Source organism: Peromyscus maniculatus, chromosome 1, assembly GCF_049852395.1.
Source record: "Peromyscus maniculatus bairdii isolate BWxNUB_F1_BW_parent chromosome 1, HU_Pman_BW_mat_3.1, whole genome shotgun sequence".
Classification (NCBI taxonomy): Eukaryota; Metazoa; Chordata; class Mammalia; order Rodentia; family Cricetidae; genus Peromyscus; species Peromyscus maniculatus.
In genome coordinates this window covers 55,562,842-55,580,612 of record NC_134852.1, presented here as the reverse complement: position 1 = coordinate 55,580,612, position 17,771 = coordinate 55,562,842, and the positions used below count along the sequence as shown (strand labels likewise).

Sequence of the window (17,771 nt, the reverse complement as noted above, 5' to 3'; positions counted from 1 at the left end):
GTGCTTGTTAGGATGACTAACTGTCTCATTTCACCTAGCACTGTACTGGTTTAGTACTGAAAGTTGTGTCCTGGGGAACCAAATCTGCTCAGTGCCCAAGCCATCTGGGAGGGTTAGTTGGTCACTCTAGTGTTTGTGGAAAATGCTGATTCAAGGCAACAACATCTAAAAGGCCTTAAAAGAGAATGGGAACAGGCACTTCTCCTTGAGGAGCCCCTACTCACACCTGGGTCTGTCTTACTTTTCTCTCAGAGCCTCCTTTTACTAATCTTCATGTATAAGCCTATATTAAAAGATTTTTAACAGTATCTCCAATCTTGCACGTGCATACACACACACACACACACACACACACACACACAGAGAGAGAGAGAGAGAGAGAGAGAGAGAGAGAGAGAAAACAGAATCAAAATTTAGAACATTTAGGTTCTCCTAATTTATTGATTTGATGGCTAAAACAAGGAAGGGAATGCTTTGATTTGTACCTTTTCCCCCTTACAAGCAAGAGTTTACATTGTATTTAATATGGTTAATATTATGTTGTAATTCAATTGTATCTTTTTTGTCATTGCTATAACTTTTTTATGGTAATTTGATTTGCCTGAAACTTATCTGCAGTCAAGGTGTTGTAGTTGTTTGGGAGTTAAATCAAGAGCGTCGTGGGAAACCAGAGCGAATTCATGTGTCTTCAGAACACAAAGGCCGAAAAGTTACTGCCCTCTGTTGGGACACAGCTGTTCTGAGAGTCTTTGTAGGTGACTGTGTGGGCAAAGTATCTGCCATCAAACTCAACAGTTTGAAACAAGCAAAGGTAAGGAAACACTCCAGCTCCTTGTCCATGTGCTGTGATGTAAGGTGTTAGCTTGTAGAACTTTGAATGGAAGGATACGGTTTTATTTGCTGTATTTCCTAAGCCTCGGAGAATTTATCTCTTACTGACTGCTTCAGTGTAGAGTCCTGGCAGAAGAAATATAACTTCCATTGTCTAAATGGACATACCAGAATATTCTGGCTTGTCCCTCATGATCCATCAAAGTTATTATTTGTTTCCCGATAAACATTTGATTCAAAATACAACTGAGCCAGGCAGTAGTGGTGCACGCCTTTAATGCTAGCACTCAGGAGGCAGAGAACAGATCTCTGAGTTCAAGGCCAGCTTGGTTTACTGAGCAAGATCCAGGACAGCCAGGGCTACACAGAGAAATCCTATCTTAAAAAAAATCATAAAGAAAAATACAGTTGAAGCCCTACATATAGCATTGACTTAATTTGCTTTTTATTCAAGAGGAGAATACTGTCAATGGGTGAAAAATTCTCTTACATATTTCAAAACTAATACTTTTTTTCCATTCCAAGTTCACAAATAATTACAAACAGAACATTGAGAAATTTCTGTAGTTAGGTATCAAATTATTTCACAGATTTTTATTTATTTATTTTGTTCTTTTGAGGCAGGGTTTCTCTGTGTAGTCTTGGCTGTTTTGGAACTTAATAGGTAGACCAGACTGGACTTGAACTCATGGAGATCCCCCTGCCTCTGCCTCCTGAGTGCTGGGATCACATCTAGCCTCACAAATTTTAAGTGAGGGAAACTTTAATGTCATTGTAGACAAATTAAATTCTGGTTTATTTTATTTATTTTTAAATTTTTTTTAAAGATTTATTTATTTATTTATTAGGTATACAGTGTTCTGCCCACATGTATGACTGCAGGTCAGAAGAGGGCACCAGATCTCATTACAGATGGTTGTGAGCCACCATGTGGTTGCTGGGAATTGAACTCAGGACCTCTGAAGGAACAGTCAGTGCTCTTAACCTCTGAGCCATCTCTCCAGCCCCCTATTTTTAAAATTTTAAGATTTATTTATTTTATTGCACATGTATGAGTATCTTACTCAAATGTCTATGTTTTGTGCATTCTGGGATTGGAGTTATGGACAGTTGTAAAGAACCATGTGGGTTTTGGGAATGAAAACTAGTCTTCCACAAGAACAACAAGTACTCTTAATCGCTGTCTGTCTGTCTGTCTGTCTGTCTATCTATCTATCTATCTATCTATCTATCAACTTATTTGAGACAGGGTCTCTCTACATAGCCTGACTGTCCTGGAACTCATTTGTAGACCAGGCTGGCCTCAAACTCACAGAGATCTGTCTGCCTCTGCCTCCAAAATGCTGGGATTAAAGGTGTAAGTCACCATGCCGGCTTCCTTTTTAAGTGTTTTGAACTTTTTTTTTTTTCTCTTTTCTTGGTTTATCAAGACAGGGTCTTACTTTACAGCATGGGCTGGCCTTGATCTCACAGCAGTCCTCCTGTCTTGGTTTCCTGAGTACTGGGAATACAAGTGTGTGCCACCACTCCTGGAATTTAACAGGTCAGGCAGAAGAGACTGTGTGCATCATTGTGAATGTATTTATTTCCTTCTCACACCCCTTTTAGGCAGCTGCTGCCTTTGTGATGTTTCCTGTTCAGACAATCACAACAGTCGACTCCTGTGTTGTCCAGTTAGATTATCTGGATGGAAGATTACTTGTGTCTTCACTGACTCGATGCTTTTTGTGTGACACTGAGAGGTATACTAACTGACCGCAACCTCAGCTATCTAGAATTTCAGAATTTTCAGGTCAAGTACTGCTAGTCATGGAGCCAGAACCCTTCGAGTAATTTTGTAGATGTTAATAAGGAACCAGTTAAATACAAGCTGACGTTAGAAATAGGAGAAAGAGGAGACAAAGACAGTCTAGTGGGTGACCATGACAAACAATCAGTGAACACTACCCTGTGGCATCACCTATATGCCATGAGAGCGCCAAGCACTTGCTTCAGTGTGTGGAGTCAGAAAGGCTGCCCTGATTTTCTCTATTGCTCTTTTTAAAATTTGTTGTGTATTTAATGGCATTTTACTAATGGGCAAAATTGGCTAAGGAATTACTAGAAGCTTTATGAAGCTGACAAAATCCCATTGAGTCTAAAGGTGGAAACACAGGTGCAGTAAATGACAAAGGAATGTTTCAGAGGCAAAATATCAGAGCAGATTAGGAAGCAGCTTTAACGAGTATTACCTTTCACTGCCAGAGTTCCTTAGCTGTTTTCTATGCTCAGAAGTGTTCAGTGGCCATTCTTTTCATCCTGGCCCTGGTTGGTTTGCTGGCTACCCTATTTCTTAGGATCATTCTTTCTTTAAAAATTTGTATATGCATCCATCTTGATGAGGTCAACAGTCAAGCTGTTGGCCAACCACAGTTACTGAAAATTTTTGAACTGTGACCCAGCTGCCTCCCACAAACACACATGCATACACATACGCATAACACCACACAAACATGCATAGGCACAGGTGTACACAGAGGCACACACAGAGACACACAAATACAATTTGAAATTAAAGTAAATGTACAATAAAGTAACAGAAAAAGAAATTAAGGGCTGGAGAGATGGCTCAGGGGTTAAGAGCACTGCCTGTTCTTCCAGATGGTACTGAGTTCAATTCCCAGCAACCACACGTGGCTCACAACCATCTGTAATGAGATCTGGTGTCCTCTTCTGGCCCACAGGCATACATGCAGGTAGAACACTGTATACATAATAAATAAATCTTAAAAAAAAAAGAAAGAAAAATTAAAAACTGACAGTCAGAAAAACCTTCCTGGAGTTAAAGAAATAAAAGGAAACTGGGTGTGGTCATACATGCCTTTAATCCTATCACTTAGGAGACAGGCGGATGAATTGGAGGCAGGTCTTAATGAATAAATGAATGAATAGAAATAAGTAAATGAATAGAAAAAATTGTTATGGAAAACTTCAAGTATACATAAAAAAGTGAGAATTCTGCAATAAACAAGGTCTGAAATATTCATTTCATGGGGTACAGCTAGAGTTGAGTTGCAGTAATGTAGAACCTGCTGCAGAAGTAGTATGTTGAATTGCCTCCTTTTGTTAGCTAGGATTCAGTTTGGAGAATCATTGATAGTATAATAATTTAAAAGTTCACATAATTTTTTTTTTTTTGGGTTTAACCCACATTCTGTCCAACAAATGGCATTCTCTAAAAATTGGGACTCTGATGGGCACACACCTTTAATCCCAGTACTCAGGAGGCAGAGGCAGATGGATCTCTGTGAGTTTGAGGCCAGCCTGGGCTACAGAGTGAGTTCCAGGACAGGCTCAAAAGCTATACAGAGAAACCCTGTCTCAAAACTGCCCCCCTCCCAAAAAAAAAAGAAGAAAAAAATTGGGACTCCTAAGCTGGGCATGGTGGTACATACTGTAACTCTAGCACTTGAAATAATGGAGGCAGGAGAATTAGGAATTCAAGGTTGCCTTTGGCAACATAACAAATAAGCAGCATAATAAATAAAATTATAACTTCTTATAGTCCTCTGTATATTTCAAAGCATTTTTACATCCATGTTCTTACAGTGAAACAGTTTATTCACAAAGGAAATAAGTGGAAAATATTTATTGATTCATTGAAGGTCTCAGAGTCGATTTCTGCTAAAGAGCATATTAAATCACTTTCCAAGAACAGACAGACATCATGAGCTGAGTGAGCTGGAGCATGCCTGTAATCCTAGTCCTTGAGGACTGAAGTGGGGACTAATGGACTGAGTTTGAAGCTAGCCTGGACTGCATAGTGAGACCCCGCCTTAAACAAAACAAAACTACTGAGTGCTTTCTGTGGGCCAGACACTATTCATAATTCAAGTAGACACAAGTGTCATGTGTAATGTGGTACTTGCTATGAAAGCAGCATATAAGAAGCAGGTAATTGAGCAAACGGAAGCCTAGGGCATTTCTCAAAGGAAGAATGATGCAGCTAAGTCATGAAGAAGACTTATCAGGAAACAAATAGACAAGTGTAGAATCTAGACTTGAATAAAAATATATATGCACACATGCCTATACATGAATGACCTGAAGCAGAAGGGAGACTGTTAGAGGGGAGGAAAGGGACAAACACTGCAGTTTTCACTCATGTAGATTCTAGAATTATATAGAGATGTGTATTAAAGAAGCATATTTATTTGTTTAACTGCATCTGCATCATTGGACCTGATCGGTAGGTAGATGTCAAAGCAGCTGGGGAAGGGAACTAGTAGAAGAGGAAATCAGAGGCTAATGAGGAGGTAATTGCAAGCAAAGTACATGATATGCATGTGTGAAATGTCAGAGTGAAACCCATTATTTTTTTTTTTTGCCAGCTAAAAACAATTGTAAAAAGAAAGTCCATGTTTGTAATCTCAGCATTTGGGAGGCTGGGGCAAGAGAATTGCTGAGAGTTCAAGTCTAACTTGGCCACATAATAAGTTCTAGGTCTGCCTAGGCTACAGAGGGAGGGCCTGTTTCAACAAAGAAAACCAAAACCCAAACAGACAAGAAACAACAAGAGAATAAGTAACAGGGGTTTTTAGGAAGAAGCAAGCTGGTCGTTATCCCTCTGTATCCCATGCAGCTCAACTCTCATTTCTAACTCATGGACTGCTAAGGGAGCAGAATGTTCCAAGACACAGAATTTCAAAAGAACCTGGATTTTAAGAAAATGAAGAAGAGTTCATTGGATGTTTGTAGGGTAGTAGGGTCTTGGAGACAGTTGGAAAGGTAGAGTAAGAGCTTGCATGGAATGTCCAAAGAATTGTGTTAAACATAGTGACTTGGAAAGCTAGTTGGTAAGGTTCACAGGTGAACAGAGTGGTTTTTAGCAGTAATACCTTTTGGATCTGAAACAGGCCCTCCTTGTTCTGTTGATAATAAACAGCACTGATGTGAAGACCTTGGCTTCGTGTCACAGAGTGGTTATGGTAACCGGCCCTGTTTGGACCAATCTGTGCCATTGTTTTCTGGTACAGTACCGACAGACCAGAAAGAGGAAAGGGCATGTGTCAGTGGGGGTGCGGGTGGGGCTGTTATATGGCTGTGCTGATTTGTAGTGACACTTTCAGTTCTTTAATACAATCGTTTTTAACTTGTCGTTTTTGTAAATAAACCTATTTTGTCTTTGTTTCTGAAAATTAGGGAAAAGTTTTGGAAAATTGGAAATAAGGAAAGGGATGGAGAATATGGAGCTTGTTTCTTCCCCGGAAAATTTGCTGGGAGCCAGCAGCCTTTGATCTACTGTGCACGCCCAGGCTCCAGAATGTGGGAAGTGAACTTTGATGGAGAAGTGCTGAGTACACACCAGTTCAAGAAGCTCTTGGCATTGCCACCCCTCCCTGTGATCACTGCAAGGTAGCCACTCTCCGATTGGAACTTCCTGGAGGCATTGGGTTAAAATCTAGAGTACTGTGGGATGTCCGAGATTTGATTAGACTTTCTAAGGATGAGGTGTAATTTTTATCAAAAGATTTAGAGATGCCGGAACAGTCCTTAAGCAGTTGTCTTTCTTGTGATTAAAATGATTGAATAAGGGGGATGCAATGTAGGCTCTTGAAGTTGTTTTCATGTTGAAATTTTCTCTATATTGCAAAAAGTACACTTGTAAGTTGTGATTAAATCGTCAGCAAGTGTGTTTACCTTCTAGCTCAGAGCCTCGGTATGATCCTACAGTTGGATCCTCCCAGTCTTTGTCATTCCCCAGACTCTTGCATCTTAGGTAAGTTTTTCCTTTGCCCTTTTCTCTTTATTCAGAAGCATTTACTTTTATATTTATTTTTCAGTTTTTGTTGCTTTGTTTTTTTCAAGATAGTCTCCCTTGCTGTTCTGGAACTCACTCTGTAGTTCAGGCTGGCCTCGAACTCAGAGATCTGCCTGCCTTTACCTCCCAAATGCTGCAATTAAAGGTGTGTACCACCACTGCCTGGCCTATTTCTCAGTTTTTAAAAATGATATTAGAGTTGGAACACGGCCTTTCACAGCTGAGTGATTCTTCTACCCATGAGCTAAACACCAACCTGTCAGCTTAAAAATTTTTTTGTGTGTTGCTGATAACCAAACTTGGTCTTATGCATGCTAGGCAAGCAGTCTACCCCTGAGCTGAACCCCAGGATAGAATTTGTTATGTTGTTCAGGCTGACCTCAAATTCTTGGACCCAAGTAATCCTCCTTTCTCAGTCTTCCAAGTAACTGGACCTATTGGTGCATGTTACTTCATCCAGGCCTTTCAACTTTAAAGTGTATATGTGTGTGTTCTTTAAAATTTTTATTTTATCTTATTTTACACATATGAGTGTTTTGCCTGCATATATGTCTGTACACCATTTGTGCCAGATCTCCTGGAACTGGAGTTACAGACAGTTATGAGCCATGATGTAGGTGCCAAGAATTGAACCTAGGTCCTCTGGAAGAGCAGCCAATGCTTTTAACCACTGAGCTGTATCTCTAGCCCCACTTCCAGCTTTTAATGTTTTTATGTTAATTTATTTTGGGGAAGTTTGGAGATGACTATGTTGCATACAGTATTCAATAATAAGAGAAATGAAGAGATCCTTTTCATTTTATAATTGTCAGGGAGCTTTCTGGCAGTTTAGTACTCACTGGTGAAGGTACTCATTTTCTTTATAAACTCCCTATTTGGTGGGGCAATGTAATGATCTAGTGTGTCAGTATTAGTACACAGGACATAAACAGTTGTGGAGCCTGCTTTGAAAGCTCAGTGAAACTTCAGCTTTCTGCTTTTAGGACTTCCAGCAAGTAACTTGTATGAAAGATCTGCTCCAGGCCTACTCAGTCCATTCTCACTTAGGATTAGCTCACCTAGTTGCATTTGAGCAGAGTCAAACACTAAGCAGCATGGAGTGCTACTCTGGAGTTTGTCAGCAGCTTGTCCTGCATAGGCAGAGGTGCAGTGTGGGATCTGTGCTTACTTTACAGTGAGAAATTATTCCTAATATCCTTTCTGCCAGTTAATATAACCGAATGAAAACTCAGAGAATGATAGTGATTTTTATAGGCACCCTGCAGTATGGTCTATTAACAGGGGCTTTTCAAAGGTAACTAACTGCTTTTTTAAAATACAGTGAAAATGTTAACTTATTTTCCCCAAAGGTTAAATTAACTCATCACAACATCTACACCAAGATATTTAAAGTGAATTATAGCTATTTTAACACTTCAATTTGCAATTTATTCTGAAAGTTGCTGGAGAACAGCAGCCACTTACTTGCTGATGCTTACTTACATATAGCTTATTAAAAACTCCCTCTGTTAGTGGTCTCCTTGCACAGCATTTATCACTGTTTATAATTTTATGTTCATAAAATATTTATAACTTCCTTACCCATAAACAGTAAGCTCCAAGTGGACTTTGTGGCTACTTTATTCACTGCTCTGTTTGTAGTGCTTGACATAGTACCTGGTAGATGGTTGTCATTTCATAAATATTTTTTTAATATGTGATATGTGACACCATGGCCTAGCTACATTAGAGATTGTATTCTTTCTCGGGGTTTAGCTCAGTGGTAGAGTACTTGCTAGACAAGCAGAAGGTCCTAGGTTTGGTCCTCAGCTCTGGGCGGGGGGAATGTATTCTTTCTTAGGAACATGATTGGTTCTCCAGGTAGACTGTTGCTTTGAATGTAGGAAGCCAGGCCTTTCACGGTCATGCTCTGCTTCCTCAGCTTATACAGTAATTGATGCCGCTTTGCCTTCGTGACTGCTCTGGCATCGAGTAGATACTTGTTTCTGCGTCCTTTCTTCAGACTACATCCATCCCTCACTAATTGCCACTATCAGTATCTATTGGAGCTTCACAGTGCTTAGGTACACATTAGACTGTCAGACAAGTAGTTCATGCAATGAAGACTGCTTTTGAAAAACAAGAGCAGGCAAGCTGCTTCTGTTCTGTTTGTTTATTCCTGCCCCCACATTTGTGTCTGATGGTGTTTTTACGGGTATAGCCTCCCAATCTCACAAGGAAGCATTCTTTAAAAAAATTATTTTTGGATATATTTACTTTATGAATATGAGTGGTTTTCTTGTTTTGTTTTGTTTTTCAAGACAGGGTTTCTCTGTGTAGCTTTGTGCCTTTCCTGGAACTCACTTTGTAGCCCAGGCTGGCCTCAAACTCACAGAGATCCGCCTGCCTCTGCCTCCAGAGTGTAGGGATTAAAGGTGTGCACCACCACCGCCCAGCTGACTGTTCTTTCTATATGGATGTATATGATCCACATGTGTGTCTGGGGCCTGCAGATATCCTGGAACTGGTGTTATGGATGTTGGCCAGCTTCTTATGTGTTATATTTTCAGAAGGTACATTGGTGACACTTTCTTTTCTCTGACTTTGTTGTTGTTAATGTTTAAGATTGTTACATAGCCCTGGTTTGTCTGGTACTTGGTTTTTAGCACAGTCTGGCTTTGAACTTGTGGCATTCCTCTTGCCTTAGTTTCCTTACTGCTGTAATCACAGGCATGTGTTATCATGCCTGGCTTCTTTGACTTTATTTATTTATCTGTTTTTGAGACAGACTTTCTTTATGTAGTCCTGACTGGCCTAGAACTTGCTATGTAGACCAGGCTGGCCTCAAACTCACAGAGATCCACCTGCCTCTGCCTCCCGAGTCTTGGGATTAAAGGTATGAGACACAATACCCAGCCTTCTTTGTTTTTATTTATTTATTTATTTATTTATTTATTTATTCATTCATTCATTCATTCATTCATTCATTCATTTATTTAATTTTTTTGACTTCTTAATTCTTTTAGCTTTAGTGTCCTGGTTCATTATCAGTGAAGGAATAACAGGATAAAGAATGTTATGAATTATAAGTATGGGCTCTTAGGTCTCCTTTATATCCTTCATTTAATCCAGGCTACTATTTCTTTTATATTCATTTCTCTTAGTGGTGTGTGTGTATGTGTGTGTGTGTGTTTACATATCTGCCCTGTGCGTAGAGGTGGAGGAGGTCTGGAGACAGTGTGTTGGATCCCCTGTTGCTAGAGTTGCAGCACTTAGGAGCTGCCGGGCATGGGTTCTGGGAACTGAATTTGGGTCCTCTGGAAGAACAGAATGCTCTTAACCACTGAGCCATCTTTCCAGCCTCTGGGCTTTATTTCTTTTCTTTCTTCCTTCGTTTTTTATCTTATTTATTTATTTTTAGTTTATATGCATTGTTGTTTTGCCTGCATGTATATCTGTGTGAAGGTGTCAGATCCCCTGGAATTGGAGTTACAGAGAGTTGTGAGCTGCCATGTGGGTGCTGGGAATTGCCCCAGGTCCTCTGGAAGAGCAGCCAGTGCTCTTAGCTGCGGAGCCATCTCTTAGCCCCTGCAGGTTGGGTGTCTGACATGGCTCAATGGATAAAGGTCCTTGCCGCCAAGCCAGACTGCCTGAGTTTGATCCTTGGGATCCACATGGTCAAAGGAGAGAACAGATATTTGCACGTGGTTCTCTGACCTTCACAAGTGTTTTATGTCACATGCATTCCCATACACATACAAATACAAAATAAATAAAAATAGAATTTTTAGCCTGGTGTGGTGGCACACTCCTTTAGTCCCCAGGAGGTGGAAGCAGGCAGATCTCTGAGTTCCCGGAGAGCCAGGGCTACGCAGAGAAACTCCATTTTGGAAAAACAAACAAACAAACAAACAAACAAAAAACCAAACAAAATGTAATTAAAAAAATAAATTTTGCAAACTCATGATCATATATCTCTTTACCCAGTGATTGTCTTGTCATTCCCCTCTGGCTCTTAAAGGTATTTTTCCAATTTTACTGATTTTGAATTAGGACTTTTACCATATCCTTCATCTTTGTCACATAGATTACTTTCTTGTAGGGATAGAGATCTTGACTTCCAACTTGACAAAATGTTTAATATTTAATACAAGCACACAAATGCCATTCAATATTGCTGTTACTTTCATAGCTACATGAATCATTTTTAGTACTGTTGGGTTTATATGGAAAAAAGCTCTAAGTTCTCAGGACTATAAACTTCTTGGAGAGATGTTTATTTCTGCAAAAAAGATTGTAGTGTACCATAAAGCAGTGAGTGGGTGGATAAGAAACAGCCAAGTGCAGGCGGAGGTGCTAGACTGTGGGGCAGTAGCAAAGGAAAGTAGATCTGCTAATCCTTTGAGAGTAGCTAGAGTGGGAGATTGCAGCTGGGCAATGCTCTGACCAAGAGAAAGAGGGGATGATGTGTGCTTTGTAAAAACTTGGCGGTCATGAGAAAGCAAGTGACATATATAGATATACTCACACTTGAAAGTCAACTGGAATAGAAAAAGACAAGCAGAAAAAGAGAGGCAGGTAGAGAGCCAGGGATGTGAAGGGAAGTCTGAAAAAGGATCAGTTATCTGCCTGGGAATCACGAAAATGGGGGATGATGACAGGATTGTTGGTGATGATAGTCAGACAATCTGTTAGTTTTTGAGAATTCTGTAAAGTTGCCTAATCAGGACCCCAGGAAAGAGGGAATGAATTTCTGTTGGTAAATGAGGGAGAAAGTTCTGTGAGGTTCAGAGGGAAGCTCCAGCTCTGGAGGCTGCACTCCGCAGTCTAAATGTGAGGCTTTCTACCTTCATGCTGAGTGATCTTGATATGTGATTTCAGCTCTCTGACAAAGTAACACATGGAGCTGATGGGCCTCATTAGATGATCTAGCTGGAGCCCTTCATGATACCTTTGGCATGGAGTTGGCCAGGTCTTCTTAGCCTTTTGTCACCTACATATACTAATGAAGTCAGAATTTGCTTCTGAGGGACTCCTGAGGTGATTGACTATAACTTGCTGATCTGTTTAAATGAGTATCTATTTTATCTGAGAAGTTGAATAAGGGTCACGTAAGTCCTTAATAGGCTTTTCTTTTTCCAAGTATCAGCTTTTTCTTTTTCTGGAAGCTACTTGTGTTTGTGTCTAAATTTTCCCAGTTTGACACTATCTGATGCTATGCTATTATTGGGCTCAGAAAGGAGATGGTAAAGTTTGATCAGCTGGGCCACTGCTGTATTTTCTTTGCACAGTCTGATTTTACTTCAATAGCCAATGAGAGATTGAGTCCAGAGAATTGTAAAGTTCTATGCTCTAGTAAACATGAGGGGTTTTTGTTTTGTTTTTTTTACCTCTTATTTTCTCTTCTAGTGAACACTGTGTGCTGACTTGGACAGAAAAAGGAATTTAGATTTTTATTCCTCAGAATGTTCAAGTTCTTCTTTGGAGTGAAGTCAAGGGTAATTATATTTTTCTTTCTTAGGTAACTTAGTTTCTTAGTTGTGTGTGAAAATTAATTGTATTATGATTATTTTATAATGTGAGAAGTTGAAAATGCAGGGAATAGTCATTGTATGTGACTAACAGAAAATCAGCCCCTGTACTCATGGTTAAAACCAGAAATATGGGGAAGTTTAGCATTCCTGGTAAGACAATGCTTTGGCTTTGACTTTGGGAGTCTTTTCTTCAGAGAGAAGAGGGGGTCATTATTGATCCACATTGATTCTTTTTTATAGGTTTTTCCCCCCCAATTGAGTATGTCCCTCAAAAACTAGTATGTTAAATTCTTTCAAGGTGTTCAGCCGAGACAGATACCTCCTCATGTGTAACTCATTCATTTATATACTTGTTAAAATCTTTGCATGTGAACACCAGGTTGTAATTTTCTCAAATGTTATAGTCTGACTCAAAGCATATTCCCTACTTTTGCACTCCCAATTCCTTTTCGTAGGAAATAGCATTTTAAGCTTAGGATTTTAGATCAGAAAGCTGTGGTTCTTTGTTTTCTAATCTTAGAAAAGTATCTAAATATGATTTATCGAAGTACATGTATAAAAAGAAATAAAATTCCATTGAGCCAAATTTTTTTTTTCCTAGACAGAGTTTATCTGTGTAGCCTTGGCTGTCCTGGAACTTGCTTTGTAGATCAGGCTGGCCTTGAACTCACAGAGATCCACCTGCCTCTGCTTCCTGAGTGCTGGGACTAAAGGCATGTGCCACTACCGCCTGGCAAGGCAAATCTTGTTTAAGATTGTAGCCCATGTAAAGATGATTGGATTTCCCTTCCACTGCTAGAGATCAAGAGAAGGGGTCTTGTACATTCTAGGCAAGAGCCTATCACCAAGCTGCTTCCCTAGTCCAGGCCTTACAAAAAGAGCAAAAGGTGTTTGATTAATGTCTTGTCTGTTCACCCTTGTGGTTTTTTGTAGATATTCAGGATGTAGCTGTCTATAAGAATGAGTTGTTCTGTTTACACTTTAATGGGAAAATCTCACATCTTTCCCTGTTGTCTGTGGAACGCTGTGTGGAACGCCTGTTGAGGAGAGGCCTGTGGGACCTGGCTGCTCGCACATGCTGTCTCTTCCAAAATTCCATCGTCACCAGCAGAGTGAGTTAGAGTTTATCTGAGAATGTTAATTCTGGGTTGGTCAAACCATCCTAGCTTTCAGGATTGTTATAAAGTTGCTTATCTTCATTAACTTTCCTGTCTGACTTATGCATGTAGAGTTAAAGTCTCCAAAGAAAGCATGGCAATTGTATCTGAGGGTGGGTGAGGGGTAATAAATATGGTGTATTTTTTTGGTTTTAAGAAAATATCAGAGCTGGGTGTGGTGGTACATTCCTTTAGTCCCAGCACTTGAGAGTCAGAGGCAGGCAGGTTGGAGGCCAGCCTGGTCAACAAAGTGAGTTCAAGGACAGTAAGGGCTACACAGGATCTCTAAACGCTGTTTTGAAAAACAAACAAACAAGTCAGATTAACTTATAAATATATTTTAATTTCAGAAGTTAATTTTAGGAGGATGGTTGTGCATATGGTAATTCTTAACTCTTAATATATAATATGTTCTGATTAAGTCCCGCTAGGTTACCTAACCTTAAAACACCTGTGAAGGCTTATTCTTGTGCGAGCACCTTTAGCACTTTGGCTGTTGGGATATAGATGCAGTTGCAAACAGTAAGCTGTTCTGTTGGGGTTTTCTTATCCTTTTATTAGGCAAGAAAAACATTGACCACAGATAAATTAGAGCATTTGAAATCTCAGCTGGACCTTACAACCTACAGTGAACTAATTTCTCAACTGGATGAATTGATCTTAAAATTTGAGCCTTTGGATTCAGCTTGCAGCAGTAGAAGAAGCTCCATTTCATCACATGTGAGGGCTTTTCTTTTGAACTTCATTGTTTGGTGTGTGTGTGTTGGGGGAAGGGGACATGCACATGCTACAAATGGAGGTCAGAGAACAGCTTTCAGGAATCAGTTCTTTCCTTCCTCCACATGAGTCCTGAGGATTGAACTCAGGGCATCATATATGGCATCAGGTACCTTTTGCCAGCCCAGTAACTCCTTTAAGAGCTTTTGGATCTTGCAGGGAAATGAGTAAGTCCAAAGATCTGTTTTGCTTCCCATGTAGTTAGTACTTTTTGCTGGATAGTGGCATGGAGATGTCAGCTTTTTTGTTACTTTGTCAGACTACATGAGCTCAACAGTTTGTAAGAAGGGAAAGCTTATTTTGGCCTGTGGTTTGAGAAAGTTTAGTAGATGGTTGGTTGGTATTGTCTGTTAGGCCTTGGGCTAGGAGAACATGGTAGAAGAAAGCTGCTCACCTAATGGCATCCAGGAAGCTGTGAGAGGAACAAGGAGGGGATGGGTCCCAGTATCCCATTCCAGAACATACCTCCAGTAACCTAACTTTCCACTGAGCCTACCTCTGAAGGTTTACCACCTCCCAGTAGCACCATAGATTGGGCATCAATATGTGGACAATTCAGAATCCAAAATGTAGCAGGAGAGCTTTCTTCCATGATGAACAGCTAAGGAAAGTCAGGTGTGTTTTGAAGCTGCCTTTGTTCATGTCACTGTTTACTGCCTGCTGTTCCCAAATGTTCTTCACATAGCTTCCTGTCTAGGTGAGGTGTTTTCAGTCTGAGGTTTGAGATGTTTTGTGTCCCCTGCGGTCTCAGTGCTGCGCAGGACTGTCTCATTTCAGCTCCCTCCCTCCCTGCCTGCTTTCCAAAGACAAGCTGAGGACATGGTGGATGACACCCCATGATGGTGCCCGTACTCTTCACTAGTGTGTGCTGGTGAACTGTAGTTGTTGCTGTTGACCTCCGACCCCAGTGCTACTATTATTCTGAAAAAGATGTGTTGTGTTACACAGGAGAACTTTGATTTTGAGGGGAATTATTATCATTTTTAGGAAAGTTTTAGCATCTTGGACTCGGGTATTTATCGGATCATCAGTAGTAGAAGAGGCAGTCAGTCCGATGAAGACTCTTCCTCCCTTCACAGTCAGACCTTCTCAGAAGATGAAAGGCTTAAAGAATTTGGCTCACACCAGGAAGAAGAGCAGCCAGAGCAGGGCTGTGGTGCAAGCAGAAATGAAGGTGATGAGTATGTCTCTTGTTGGTCACTGATGAGGAACAGTTGCTTTCTGTGAATGACAGGATAATCTTATGCAGAGAGTTTCTGTCAGGTATGAGTTAATTTTAGTACGTTAGAGACTAGTCACCCATAGATAAGCTGGTCACTAGAAACAGTGATGCGTGGGTTGTTTTTAATCTCTTGTTTGCACTAACATGGGTAAAGTGCCTAATTTGGATCATACATCAAAATGCTGGACAGGTTAAAACAGATCATTAGCCAAAATAATTAAGAATTTTTTTTAACCCTCACTAACCACATTATTTTCCACCAGGAATGAAAGATAGCTCCAGTTTTGGGAGCCATTGCCTTCCCTTTTCAATGTTCCAGCATTCCTGTGACTGAACTGTTGAGAAGAGATTAGTAGAAACTCTAAACTACCTTTGTGGCTTGTGGGGATACAGGGTTAGTAAGTTGGATAAAAGTACCTGGCTCAGTGTTTCATGTGGACCATCCATGCATCCCATAAACCTGTCTTCTATGCTCATTTGTATCTGAGTCAGTTATAATTTTGGTATTGAATCCTTCATCTCCTTTGGTTTATTCATTTCTGAATTTGTTTAGCTTTGTAAAAACGTCCATGTGATTAGATGTTTGTTTCTCCCTGATTCTGTTTATTAGACAGTGTTCCCCATGGTCTAGTGACGTCTGAGACAGAGAAGAGTGAAGCTTTTCTGCCCTTCAGCATCCCACTGCCGTTTCGTTCTCCGTCTCCTCGGGTGTCTCTCCAGGCTGTTAAAGACAGGTGAGTGAACCAGTCGTGTCATTAATTCCATTTCTCATTTTGCTTCAGTTGTCACATGACACACTGAGAATGGAAAGATATTTTACATGTTAGAAAAGTCTCAAGTTATTTCTCTAATAACCTGTTAATATAAACTGCTAATTTCTCCTTTTAACCTGGGGGTACTAAGTGTTCCTCTTCATTTGCATAGCTGAGTATTTAAGTTGTAGATGAGCACCTACTCCTACCCTAGACATAGATAGCAAAATTAAATATTTGAGCCTCACCCTGGTGTATGCTATAGTGTGTCCATGTGGAGGTAGAGGACAACTTTATCTCATCAGTTCTTCCCTTCTCCTGTGTGGATTCTAGGGATTTAACTCATCTTGTCAGGTGTGGTGGCAGTGCCTTTAACTGCTCAGCCTCTCTCTGGCTTATTAGTCTTTTTTGTGTATGTTAAGATTTATCTACTTGTATTGATGTATGTGAAGTTGTGTGAGTTTATGTACACCATGTATACAGATGCCTGTGGAGGCTAGACCATATCAGATCCACTGGAACTGGAGTTACAAATGGTTGTGAACCTTCATGTGGGTACTGGGAACTATACCAGGTTCTCTAAAAGAGCATAAAGCACCTATACCTACTGAGGTGTCTTGCTGGCCTACTAGTGATTTCCTGATCCTTTCTCATTTAATGGGTTAATTTGGAGGATTTTCCCCCCCTTCTTGAGACATGTCCTCACTATGTTGCTTTAGCTGGCATGGAACTCTATTTGTAGACTGGGCTGGCCTCAAACTCACAGAGATTCACCTGCCTCTGCCTCCTGAGTACTGGGGTTAAAAGCATGCCATCATACCTGGGAGAACTGGAGATTTTTTAAAAAATTTTTTATTTATGTTTTATGTCTGAGTGCTCTGCATATATACCTGCATGCCAGAAGAGGGCATCAGATATCAGATCCTATTATAGGATGGTTGTGAGCCACCATGTGGTTGCTGGGAATCAAACTCAGAACCTCTGGAAGAGCACCCCGTTCTCTTAACCACTGAGCCATCTCTCCAGCCCCCAAATTAGAGATTTTTGAGAATTCTTTCTAGTTTGTGTATTCAACCAATCTTGGCACTGAGAATGAGAGAGATGTATCTTTTGCCCAGCTACTGGCCCTAGTCCTGCTGGGTACACATTCTTTTTGTAGAAGGTGCTACAAGCTGCAGGAAAATGTAATGGAATTCAGCTACTATCACAAAAGCAACGACTTGGAAAAGTCAAGGACTTTTCTGAAGGTCAAGCCATGGCTTAAGAGGTCTTGGTGATATTTTAGATTTTGTATATATATTTAGCTGGTTCCTACAATGACTCTCTTGTATGCTTCTAAGAACTTCTAACAGTGTATTTATCTAAAATACCTATCAAGCATCCAAGGCCAAATGATCTCCTGAAGTAAGTAAGGTAACAAACACCCTTGTGGAAACAACACCTGTTTCCTAGGTCAGGTGGATAGCTTTATTTCTTGTGCAATCTGAGACCCTCCTTTTCTATTACTAACTTTATAGACCCCTAACTTCTTACCTAACCACTTCTAGGAATGTAGACTGAGCACATAGATCTCCTTCTTGATATACTAACAGATTATTAGCTCTCAATTGACCTCCTCCTTTACCACTTCCAATTTTGGGTTGTAAAAGAAAGCCTGATGTCACTGCCTGAGGAAAATTCTTACCTGCCTTTATGACCCCATAAGAATTCAAGCCTGGT

General features: G+C 40.3%; 1 protein-coding gene across 1 annotated transcript in view; it reads left to right on the top strand.

The window, feature by feature from the left end:
* The window catches only part of LOC102916143 (BLOC-2 complex member HPS5), a 43,007-nt gene that overhangs the window by 7,621 nt on the left and 17,615 nt on the right, over positions 1-17,771 (top strand). The window contains 9 exon segments of the mRNA XM_076542908.1: positions 619-811; positions 2,440-2,573; positions 6,013-6,225; positions 6,518-6,589; positions 12,020-12,108; positions 13,078-13,256; positions 13,863-14,021; positions 15,066-15,252; positions 15,911-16,034. Of these exon segments, the coding sequence (XP_076399023.1) occupies positions 619-811; positions 2,440-2,573; positions 6,013-6,225; positions 6,518-6,589; positions 12,020-12,108; positions 13,078-13,256; positions 13,863-14,021; positions 15,066-15,252; positions 15,911-16,034 (1,350 nt within the window).